Source organism: Halichoerus grypus, chromosome 7 (genome assembly GCF_964656455.1).
Source record: "Halichoerus grypus chromosome 7, mHalGry1.hap1.1, whole genome shotgun sequence".
Lineage (NCBI taxonomy): Eukaryota > Metazoa > Chordata > Mammalia > Carnivora > Phocidae > Halichoerus > Halichoerus grypus.
In genome coordinates this window covers 97337569-97349955 of record NC_135718.1, presented here as the reverse complement: position 1 = coordinate 97349955, position 12387 = coordinate 97337569, and the positions used below count along the sequence as shown (strand labels likewise).

At 47.5% G+C, this 12387-nt stretch overlaps 1 protein-coding gene across 12 annotated transcripts in view; it reads left to right on the top strand.

Moving 5' to 3' along the window:
* Window positions 1-12387, top strand: part of ILDR2 (immunoglobulin like domain containing receptor 2) — a 58266-nt gene continuing 45879 nt past the window's right edge. For 3 of the 12 annotated variants that reach the window (XM_078077918.1, XM_078077916.1, XM_078077917.1), the window contains exon 1: window positions 7-288. In XM_078077918.1, the coding sequence (XP_077934044.1) occupies window positions 243-288 (46 nt within the window). In that variant the 5' untranslated portion in view covers window positions 7-242. Of the gene's footprint in view, window positions 289-12387 lie in introns of all 12 variants that reach the window. The other 9 variants (XM_036076737.2, XM_036076736.2, XM_036076735.2 and 6 more) reach the window with 8 other exon arrangements.

The following is a 12387-nucleotide window of genomic DNA, read 5'->3' as shown; positions in this document are numbered from 1 at the left end:
CTGGGCGTGCGGGAGCGCCGCCGGGAGCCGCGCGGAGCCGGGGAGCCCGCGGCAGCGCGCGTTCGGCAGGCGGCGCGGCGGGCCCGGCGGGCGGCGGCGCCCAGGGACGCCGGGGGCCCGCTCGCGCGCGCGGCCGCCACCCCGCCGCTGCCGCTGCCGCTGCCGCCTGGTTACCCCGAGCCGGACGCTGCCGCCGGTCCCCACTCGGCCCACTCCTTCATCTGAATGGGAAGTTGGGGAACATGGACGGGGTCGTGCTGGCGCGGATCGCTCTCTTCTGGCTAACAGGTAGGAGTCATTTTCTACCCACGCGAATAACTTTATGTATATCCCCTCGGTGTATATGTATATCCCACCCCACCCCCACCCCCATTTCCCCCTGGCTGGGCTTAAAGCTGCTTAGCAGGTCGGCCGTACGTGGGGGAAGGGGCTCTGTGTGTGCGTGCGTGTGTGTGTGTGTGTGTGTGTGTGATGGAGGAGGCGGGGGAGAATCCCATTACAAGTGAGACGGATCGAGATGCAGGTGTTTGACTCCTTGGGCTATTATTTGGGCATTTCCTCACCCACACAACGGTTCTTCTGGGTCTTACCCTGAGTTTGTGATGCTGTGGGCCCTGGGAAGAGCCTGGTTAGGAAAAAAAAAAAAAAGAAAGAAAGAAAGAAAGCAAGCTCGGAGGAGACATTAATTAAGAGAACTGGTTTCTGGAGGTGAGGGGTGGAGGAGTGTCTCCCTAATTCCTTCCCTAGAGAAGCCAGGAGACCCAGCCGCATTCTCTCTGTGGCTCCGGGGTGCAGTGGGGCGCGGGATGAGGAAGGAGATGGGGACCGGAGTCTTGATTGGTTGTGGAGTTTAGGGCCCTGCTCTCTCTCGCTTGGTACCATTTGAGGAGTGGTCCCATAGCGGAGAAGAACTTCCTCCCGAAATAAACAGCCTCCCCTCCCCCAATAAAGATAAATTGCAGAGATATTCAGAAGGTAGAGCTTCTCCTCAGCATTAAAGTCACTTCCGCTAGCTGGATACTCCGTGTTTCCCCCTCCCTTTAGTGGTGAACTTTCTCCCCACCCGCCTGCGGTCTGAAAAGTCTCTCGTTGCCTCAACCGAGGGTCCTGCGAGGTTGAGGGGCCAGTGGCCAGGCAGGGTAGCTAGCCCTGGGGGACTCACAAAGTAGCCCAGCTTGGGTGCTGGTGAGGATGGGTAGGAAGGTTCGGTAGCTTGGAAGGGGCTGAGACAAAGATTCCCAGCAGGGTGCAGACGGAGTGATGGAGGAAAGGAACAAGGGATCAGAAAGGTTTTGAGGACAGGGTGAGGGCAGTGCAGGGCAGGAGAGGAAATAGAAAATAGCACCTCCAAAAATGAAGTTCTGTCCCCTCTGGGGGCACCAATCAGAAGATTTGGAAAAAATCAAGTCAGTAGGAAGTTTAAAATATTTAAGGCAGTTATTGAAATAGGGTAAATGTATATAAGAAGAAAAGCAAAAACTCTATTTCCCTTAGCTTCGGAATAAGATTATTGATTGCCTCAGTTTTGTTTTGTTTTTTCCTCTTCCAAATGAAGGACCCCTAACCCTGGTTCTGCTCCATGCTGGCTTTAGGTTTGGGGGATGGGGGTGGGCAGGGCTTGTCTGCAGAGTTAGCCTCTTCTCTTGGCTGCTCTGAGTTCATCCCTCCCACATTATTCAAATATGAATCATCTCTAATTTCAGGGTTTGGCTGATCCATGTGTCCCCACTCCCCTGGCCTCCCAGTGCCTTCCACTTTCACCCTCACTGATTCTGAATGTCCTTGATTTGCCTCTACTTCTATGTTACCATACTAGAAGGGAACTTAGGCCTGAAGCCTGGATCACCACCTCCCTGAGGTCAACTAGGCATCCTGGGGCAGGAGGGCTCTGAGTCCGAGATGCTCTTCCAGACACCCCAGGGTGTGCCCAAGAAAAGCACTTGAGGGATTTGCAGGGAGTGGGAGCCGAAGGGGTTCATATGGCCCTGCTAGATGGCTAACAGCTTTTTATGAGCTGGAATCACATCATTGGAAGGGGCCACAGGCCATCTAGGCCAGCCCTCTCAGTTTATAGAAATGGAGGCCCAGAGAAGTGATAGGCACACAGCAAATGTGAGATGGAGCAGGGACTCGAACCCAGTTCTCTGAACCCCAGGCCAGTCCCATTTGCACTCTTCTGAGCTGCCTCTCTGGGGTTTTTTCATTGCAGGGGGTTCTGTTTTGTGTTTATTTTGGGGGGAGTTGCTGCTTTGTCCGTGTCTTCTTTGCTCCGTACCTGGAGAGGTGGCCCCCAGCCTGGTGGCAGGCAACAGGTCAGTTATCAGGGCCAGCTCAGCTGTCTGATGGCTGGGCTTCTGTGCTCTGCACGTGGGGCTGGCTCTCAAGATCCCATCGAGCACGGCGGGCATCCCCTGCTCCCAGCTTCGGCTTCCCCCCTCATCCCCTCAGGCTGTCAGGTGTGCAGCTGGACAAGCCGCCTCTCAGGCTCTGGACAAGCCGCCTCTCAGGCTCAGCAGAGTAGAGTAGCTAACAATGGCGGCTGGGGGGTGGGGGTGGGTGAGGAGCAGTCAAGGATGAGATGGATTCAGACTCATCGTTCACAGAAAAGCCATGAGAGGAAAGGTAAGAAATTTCCGTCCGGCCCAATCAATGAATTCTCTCTTGAGGGGGTTGTACAAAGGGAGGGAGAAAGGGAAGGACAGATTAAAAATGAGTCAGAGAGCTGGGGGGGGGGGGTAGGGACGGGACACATTCATTCTCCTTCTCCCTCTCTTTCTCCTCCCCCACTTTCTCTTCCTGTCCTCCCTTCGCCCTCCCCTGTTTGTCTCTTTTAATGCAGGCTGAGCAATTTCTAATCAGCCCTTTAGTTATTTTCCCCTCGGTCTCAGGCAGCTCCTTCCTTGTCTTTCATTGCTAAAGTCTGCCTCATGATTTCTTATTGTCATTGTGATGCTGCTTCCTGTAATAAATTGTTGTTGTTTTGAACCAACACAATGCTTCTCAGCTGCTGTTTGAGCAACAGGTGCCATCCGGCAGTAGGACCTGAAGGAGGGTTCACTCGGTCTTTGTTCCTGAATTCGGATGGCGTCTCCTCCTTTCCTGGCGGGAGAGGCTGTGAGAAACCCTGGCGCTGGGTCCCCTTGGCGAACACACTCACAGGCGGGAGCAGGCGATGCGTTTTCCTGGAGACTCCTGGGTCTCGCTGTGATGAAGATTGCTTGCTCTATTAGCATTTCTTTTGGTAGCCTTTGGGTTTTATTCATTCATCTATTCATCCACTCTGCAGGCACATATTAAATTCCTGGGCTTGCTAAGCGTTAGGATAGGTGCCGAGGATAAAGAGAGAGAAAAGACACAGTCCTTCCCCTCCAAGAGTTGTCAGTCGAGTCAGTGACTCAAGTGAGTTTTCTGGTGATTTTGATTTGGGAGCAGAAGGTCTTCCGATGAGAGCTGTGAGCCACACAGGGGCCAGGAGAGCATGGAGGGGGCACCTCCAAGCCAAGCCTGAAGTGGAGATTGGAGCCATCTTGAAGGGAACTCCTAGGAGAGGTGGTGGCTGAGGGAAGACAGGTGTTCACGCCTCGTCAGTGGCTGAGTTACCACCACGTCCAGGCATGGTGCTGGGGTTAATAAGATGAGTAAGACACAGCCCTGCCTTCCAGCACTCTCAGGCTGGTGGCAGGACACAGTGATGGAGTAGCCTGTGCCGAGGCAATAAGGGAGATCTGCACCAAGTGCTGTGGGCTGCTTCACGGTGGCTCCTAACCCAGCCTGCGGCGGGGGGAAGGAGGTATCCAGGGGTGTTTGTTACCTGTTCTGGTTTGCATTCCGGTAGATGTATGGTGACTGTGTGCCGAGAGGCTCGGATGCGGAGAGTTAAAGCGTTAATATTAGCCCTGGAGAAGGAAGAGTCGCTTTCAGAGACTGCTGACACCTCAACTTCTACTGTCCCCTTCCCTGTCCTGCATACCTTTCAATTTCTCTCCCTCTTCTGTTCTTCTTTCCCCTGCAGAAGAGACCTTGCTCTTACCAGAGCATCTTCTTTCAGCACTCTATCACAGCCCTCTCCACTCCCCTCCTTCTCTCAGCCAGATGCTTCTCTCTGGACCAGAGGAGGGGACTTGTCTCAGTATCCCTCTTTAGATTTTAGACTCACATGATTCTGCTGGTTGGCTAGTTTCTACAGACTTGGAATTATTACTAGTAGCAGTCTTAGTGCAATCCTATGCTTGTAGTCTTAGTGCAAGTACTTAGGGCTCAGTACAGTGTTCATAGTGTCAGTACCAGGACTTGGTTGGTGGAAGGAACCCTGACCTGGGAGTTAAGGATTGGTTTCTAGTCCTACTTGCTCCATAGACTGACTATGTAACCATGGGATCTGGGTCTCATAATCTGTTGAATGAGATGACTTCTGAAGTCACTTTCAGTTCTAAGATTCTATGGTTTAGAATCTTGTCTCCATTTAATTTTGATGAGTTGGAAGTCACAACTAAAGAGTGACAGGTCCAGTCTTCCTTTTGTAATTCACCCAGTGAAAAGCCCTTTTTTTCAGCCTTTCCCTGATCATTAATGATTGGAATGAAAGACACCAGCTGGGGAGGGAGAGCTGTTGTTAGGATTTTCAGAGGAACAGATGGAATAGCACTCAGGGCTTGGTGGATAGGAGAGGGTCCACTCTGAACGATGAAATGTGGTCATATTGGGGACTGGTAAAGGATGGCAAGCACTTTGGACCAGGTGGGATGAATCCCACTATAGCCAGCATGGCCCCAGGATGTCCCTTCTAGTCTCAATTCACCTTTTCACGCCTTCCAACATTTTAGCTTTTATGCCTTCTTTTTCCGCAATCAAGAATATAAAAAAAGGTATGATGTGGTTGTTCTTGCTTATTTATATGCTATAATGCTTTTCTGTATGTTAAAGGACTTTCATCTACATTATGCCTTTTGATCGTTCTAAGCAAGAATGGCTGATACTACCTCCTTCTACGTAAGAAGACAAAGGCTCAGAGAATACATAACTTGTCCAAGTCCATGGTATCTTATCGATTAAAAGAATAAGAAACAGTATCGCTGACTTAACATGACTTGGTTGTGTCAAGGGCCAGGATCCAAGGGAAATCTTCTTTTCTGCTCACGGTGGGTCAAAGTAGAACTCTTGATTTAAGTGAACATACCTGGTGTCTGTTACGGGGCACTGGGTAGTGAGGCTCAGAATTCATAGAACTCAGGGAAATATTGCAGGGAAAAGTGAGAAAAAAATAGCATTTAGATTTTCCAATTAAATTCTAAGATCTAAAGGAAAGGCGTGAATGAGAAGTGAGGCGCAGGAGAGCAGAGGATGTGACCCAGTGGCGGCAGACACTGCTGGCGTCTCAGAGCCCATCTGGGACGAGGGGCTGGTGCTGTGCACCCAGGAACCACACAGGATGTAGCTGTGGCATATGTAGGCTTAACATTTTGGTCTTCGAGATAGCTTTTGGCTCTCTGAAAGTGAAAGAAGGCATTTTGGATGACTCGTGTTCTTTATGGGCCAAGAAACAAAGAAGAACCCAGAAGAACGTGCTGCTTCCCGTGTTCTCCTGCAGTGTCCACCGTCCTGCAGGAAGTGGTGCTCTGCATTAGGAGGAGTAGAACCCTCCATTCGGCTGGGATCCTGCATCATCACTCCTCCCGTGCCCTTGGCTCATCGAGAGGCAGACTCAGAGGCAGTGCAGGGAGAGGGATGAGATTCAAACTGACCTGGATTTGAATACTGGCTTAATATTTTACCTTATTTTCTTTGGCTTTAAAAATGGGAAATTAATGTACCTTACAGGGTTGTTGTGATAATTAAAGTGGAATTATGTAAAACTCCTAGCACAATGTTTGGTACACAGTAGGCCCTCAGTACTAACTGTGAGCCCCAAATAGGTATATTAGTCAGCATTTTGATACAGCAATGAGCAACCTCCAAATCTCAACATTTAGTTCTTGCTCATATTACAGGGGAGCTGAAGTCAGCTGCGAGTCAGCTGTGAATTGGCTAGAATTGGTAGACTTGGCTCAGTTCCAAATGTTTTCTTTTCTTTTTTTTTTTTTTTTAAAGATTTTATTTATTTTATTGAGAGAGAGAGAGCACAAGAGGGGGGAAGCGGGAGAGGGAGAAGCAGACTCCCTGCCGAGCAGGGAGCCCGATGCAGGACTCGATCCCGGGACTCCAGGATCATGACCTGAGCCGAAGGCAGTTGCTTAACCAACTGAGCCACCCAGGCGCCCCCAAATGTTTTCTTATTCTGAGACCCAGGACGAAGGATCAGCCACTGTCTGGGCATGCTTTTGTTGTGGCAGAGGGCTCAAGAGGGCAGCGGGAGGGCCTAGAGTGACCAGAGCCAAAGCATGCACATGCCTTTTAAGCTTCTGCTTGGACATGTCTTATGGCATGCATGTCATGCAGAAAAGCCCAGGGTTTTTGGAGTGTTAAGTGCACTCTGCCTATAGGGAACAAGGCAAGAGTCCGGAGGGAAAACTAATTGGGAACAACCAATATGATCTATTAACTAGGTTAAATCATTCAACAACTGTGTCGAGTACTTACTATGTAGCAGAGTCTTTAAAAGGCTGCAGGGGAGAGTTTGTTGTTGATGACAGAGACAGACAGCTAAATAGGAAATTCTCAGACAAATGCGATGTCCTTCTCTGGGGTGCCGTGACTGCAGTAAGAGCAAGAAGAAACTTCTAGAGGAAGTGATAGCTGAGCAAGTTTGGAGGGATACGTAGAAATTGCTAGGGGGAAAGTGGGATGGAAGAAGGGGAATTTACAGAGGGAACAGCATGTGCAAAAGCCAAGAATCAGGGAGGATGTGATTTCTGAAAATTACAAATATTTTAGTATGGTTGGGGAATGAAAGAGAGTGGCCCTCTGTGAAAGGGGGCCAGTTGTCCCTTGTGCTCCTGAAGTGGCTGGAAGGAGTCTTTAAAAGGATCAGAGCAAAGGTGTGCCATGATCAGATGTGCATTTTGGAAATCTCATTTGGACCACAGTGTGGAGAGTGGGTTAGAAGTGGGCAAACTTGCAGCAGAGACTATCCGGGAGACTCCTGTGGAAAGAGAGACAAGGCATAGTGAGAGCCCAAAGTCACAGGGTGCAGTGGGGATGGGAGAGGTGGGCTGAGTGGCTGGAGATGGAGGAGTAGTGGTAGCATGGTTGGATGTGCAGGTTGAAGGGGCAGGAGTGTCAAACATACCTTCAGGTTTGTGGCTTGGGATTGCTGGGGGTGGCATTTATGGGCATGAACTAATACAGGAGGAGAAACATGTAAGGGAGGGAGATAAAGGTTTAATATTTTGCATTTTACTAAAGTACAGTCTAAGGTGCTGTAACAAAGAGAATCTAAAATACAGTAAGTCACACAAAATAATTTCTTTCTCTCTCCTCTAACAGTCCAGACCTCCTGGTGGTGAGTCTACCATTCCCAACATGCGGCTGCCAAGACTGCTCCCATGAGAGCCATTCTCAGCCTGTTGGAGCAAGGAAAGCAGAGGGCCAGGGCATGCAGCTTGTGATGCACCTTTAGGAAGGTGGCCTAGAAGTTGTACATGTCACTTCTCATGTACCTTCATCCTGAATATATGGTCACAACTAGCTACAGAGAGGCTAGGAAACGTAGTACTTAGTTGGGTTGGCTGGCTATATTAAGACCTGGGAAGTTCCTTTCCTAATGGAAGGGGACAGTTAGTGTCTCCTTCTATAGAGTGACACGTTGGAGGTGCCTGTGTAACATCCACACGGAGAATGACGTTATGTATTTGGGTCTGGAGCTCAGGTGAGAGATCTAAGCTGGAAACACAGATAACAAGGTGGTAGAGGTTGATCAGAACTTTCTTAAGGGAGTTTCCTCTGTCCAAAGAGCTGGTCCATCCCAGAAAGCTGACCCACCCAATGAACCAGGACAGTTTCCAAAGTACATCTGCCTTGCAGGATAGGGACTAACCTCTTTTAGTGCAGCTTTGGTCCCATTGGAACAGTAGGTAGGCCAGCTAGACATTACTCATGAGCTCATTTCAGATCTCTGGAAGACACGGCAAATGAGACAGAAAAGAGATATGCTTCTGGCTTTTATCTGCACAGTGGCAGCTGAGAATGGGAAAGCATGGCTCAGTTGGACACACAGGACATATGCTTAATGAATGGCAAGCTCAGTGTGCAAGAGTACCAGAGTTATGGGTAGCAAATAATAATTAGGCCATGAGCAAAGCCTACTTGGGCAAGGGCAGCACTGGTGTTTACCATAGCTATTGGTGCCTTTGGGGACTATTGGGGAGAAAATATACAAGAATGCTGTCATATTTTTAAAAAATCTCCAAATGGTACATCTTGTCACCCTAACCGTAAAATGGATCGAGCAATCAGGTGTCATGATAGCAGACAAGAGAAGCTTATCCTGGCCAATTTAGGTAGGAAAGGAACTTGCTGGAAGGCAGCTGATTAACTTAGAGAGCCAGTGGGAAAGCTGGATAATCAGGCTTAGGTATTAGGCAAATACCAAGGGAATGTCTACGATTCTTTGTAAAGTCTTTTTATTTTATTTTTTAACCCAGGTATATCAGGAAGACGAATGATTCCTATTTTTTTAGGGGGGGAAAAAGATCCAATCTGCATTCTCTTTACCTTTAAACCTTGAGCCTGCAGGGCAACATTTCTCCAAATACTTTGCTCCCATCCTGACAATGCTACTGGGGGATGGACAGGCTTTATTTCCTCATGTAGACTATGGACCAAACCCAGAGGAGATGTGTGGATACTTCATATTCATCTCCTACATTTAGAAAACCTGCCCATCAGTTGTCCCTAAGCAGTGCCTTAAGAAACTGAGACAATATGTTAAAAGTGTGAAGACAAAAGATAAATTTCTTAGAGATCATCTAACTTGAAGGCAGGAAGAGGAAGATTTGTATTGTCATCCTGAATGAAGAGAAACCTTAGGAATCTGAAGGCCAAGATATGCTGGGAAACATGCATTCTGAGGTCAAAATCCCACTTCTGGGACTTCAAGACTTAAAAGATGGATGAGATGTATACAAAATTTTAAAGATGCCTATCTTTACAACGATGATTTTCCATGACCTTCAACAGTAATCTTTGTTTCTATAAAATGGGGCTGTGCAGGGTGCCTAGGTGGCTTAGTCAGTTAAACATCTGCCTTTCGGCTCAGGTCATGATCTCAGGGTCCTGGGATCGAGTCCCACGTCCATCTCCCTGCTCAGCGGGGAGCCTGCTTCTCCCTCTGTCCTTGCCCCTCCTCCTTGCTCGTGTGTGCTCTCTCTCAAATAAATAAATAAAATATTTAAAATAAAATAAAATAAAATGGGGCTGTGCTTATAGGTCTCCCTCTCAAAGATGCTGGCAGGCAGGAATAGGGGAGTGGGGAAAAGGAACTTGCTTTGGGAAAAAAATGAAAATGCTAAAATAAGAACAGCTTTGCTTTAGATACTGCTTTTGTTATTCTTGCAAGAACACAGTTCCTTGTGTATAGAATCCTTTTCTTTTACATGAGAATTGGGGCAGGACCTTATTTTGCCGCATGAAGGGAGGCATTGTCTGCACTTGGAGCTGATCTTCCTTGGCCTAGTGACTAGCTGAGTTGGGGGCTACTCTCTGAGCTGTCACTCACACTCTACTTTTAGGCAGCTTTTCTAGTTATTCATCAGAATCCATTCTCTGCACTGGGAATAACCTGCTAAGAAAGGTCATTCAGACTCACTCCTTCATTTATTCTTTCATTCTTTGATTCATTCCACATTGTGTGAGCTTCACCCATATTCTGTGGCTTTGCTCTGCACTGGGGATCAGAGTCAACCAAATCCTGGTCCCTGCCCTCAGGGACCTTAGAGTTAGAAATTAAGGGCACCTGGGTGGCTCAGTTGATTAAGCAACTGCCTTCGGCTCAGGTCATGATCCTGGAGTCCCAGGATCGAGTCCCACATCAGGCTCCCTGCTCAGCTGGGGGGTCTGCTTCTCCCTCTGACCCTCTTCCCTCTCGTGCTCTCTGTCTCTCATTGTCTCTCAAATAAATAAATAAAATCTTTAAAAAAAAAAAAAAGAAATTAAGTTTATATTGAATTTCTCAAGATCCGGGACTGGTCTTTCAATTGATTTTTCCCAGAACTTAACATAGTGTTTTAAAATATGTTTTTGATTGAATTTGAATTAGATAGTCAAGGGCAGTTTCTCTGTTCATCAAGGGCACAGTAAAAACTACAGCAATGGTCTGGGAGTCTGAGACTGAGGATTCCCTCGTCTGCAAATGCACAAGAGAACATAATCTCCGGTCTTCACACATGACCTGCAGTATGCTGTCTGGTGCAGCTTTCGGTCAGGAATCCTAATTTCTATGGGTGCCGTCTATGCAGGATGATCCCTTACCTTGCTGCACTTCTTTTTCTGTCTTTTGCTCTCTTCCCTAACCGTTTCTCTCCGGTGTTCTACAATACTTGCTTTCGTTTGTAGGATGAAACGCAGATTCTTTCCTCACCTCTGTAAATCTCTTTATAAGAGCACTGACGCAGAAGTCCCTTACAGTGTCACCAGTGCCTGGACTCAGAGCCCCAGCCTTGCAGGACCCACACTCAGTGCTTCTCTCTCTCTGGCTGCCAGGGCCTCCTTCAGTTACATGCTCTTGTGTTTCTCCAGGTGAAAGGAATAACAGATTGATAGTTAAAGAATGAAAATGATTTTCATATGTCTGGGGTGTGCTTGGGGGCCAAATCACAGGGAAGACCTTATATGCCATGTCTAGGCATTCGGGTCTTATCTTGGAAATCAGTGGAGGCCTTAAAGCACGGGATGGACATGATTAGATATGTTAAAAAAAATTCTAGATAAAAAGTGTGGAGAATGTATTGGGCTGGAAGTACCGAGGCCACTTAGGAGGCTATTGTAAGACTGAGGAGGTAATGAAGGCCTATGTAAAGTTATGGTTAAGAGCTTTGCAGCCAGTCAGCCTGGGTTCATGCCTGAACATACACTCTCTGAGATTCAGGTTCTTCATCTATAAAATGAGTATGATAATAGTACCTACTTTATAGAATTTTTTAAAAAAATTCATTAAGATTCATTAAGATTCATGAATAATGCTTAACGCAATTTCTGACACATAGCAAGCATTTCATGATTAATATCTAGTAGAAGGAATAGGAACCTAATTTAAGGAGGTGGCAATGGAAATAAGGAAGGGTCAAATTTGGGAGATGTTGAGATTTAGTGACCAACCAAATGTATTCGGGGACAGAGAGGAAATCATCAAAGCTATGATTTCTATCTGAGGTGATAGGATGGGGATATACTGGCAAAGGAGCTAGAGGGGGGCGGGAAGGATTGCTTTATAAGCAAGGAGCAGGGGAAAAGAGATTATGCCTGGGGTTAGACATGTTGAATTTGAAGTATTTGTTGAAACATGCAGATGAGGCTTCAGAGAGTTGAGGGTCTGAGACATAATGATAGTTGGAACTACGGGAAGGAATAAGATTTCTTAGATCAAATGCACACATGAACACCACAAAGAGGCTGAATATTTTTGTTTACCGGGCATACAAAAATATTCTTTTTAGCCTATATACACCCCAGCATAAGAAGTACTAGGTTTTGGCGTCTGACAAGTGGTGAAATAGAAAAAACTCTGTAGGAAGTAGAATCAATGCTCAGGACCCTAACCTCACCCCAGGGCAGATCTCTTGGAAACGGGAACCAGAGGGAGGGTGTTCCCAGGCCAGATCTCAGTGTGCATGTGGGCTTGTCCATCTTAGTTTTCACCCGAATTATGCACGATCTCTGAGGGGCCTGACCTGGAGGTAGGAATGGAGGTTCCATGAGAGGTGTTTTTTGAAGTGGGGTGGTTAGCCACATCAGTTTCAGATTTGGTTCAGTCATGTGTAAGGGATATAGAAAACAATACCAAATCCCCTGGAGAAGGGGCTGGTATCATGGCCCAGGCAAGCAGGCTGGAGCTCAGTCCCAGTTGGGCAAATGGTTTGCGAATCAGGAGGACACAGTCCAAGATAAACACAGGTTAAGGGAAAGAGATGCTGCTTAGTGGGTTTAAGGAATCCAAGCCCTCACCTGGAATTCAGGGTTAGGGCCAGAAGAGCAATTCTAGATCCCACCCTTCAGTGGGAATGGGGTTCCTAATAGGCATGGTCAGGGCAGGCTCAAGAATTGGGTGGCATTCATCCTACAGTGTGAAGTTTATAGAGCTAAAGCAGAGACTGGAATTTTCAACTTTCTCTCTAACTCTTCATTCTTATTTTCCTTAAAGGTCCAATAAACTGGCCTTTCCTTGAAATTTTCAGTCCTGTCCTCTCCAGTTGTCTAACTCCATCCGTAGCTTAGAGTCCCAGGGTTCCCATTATA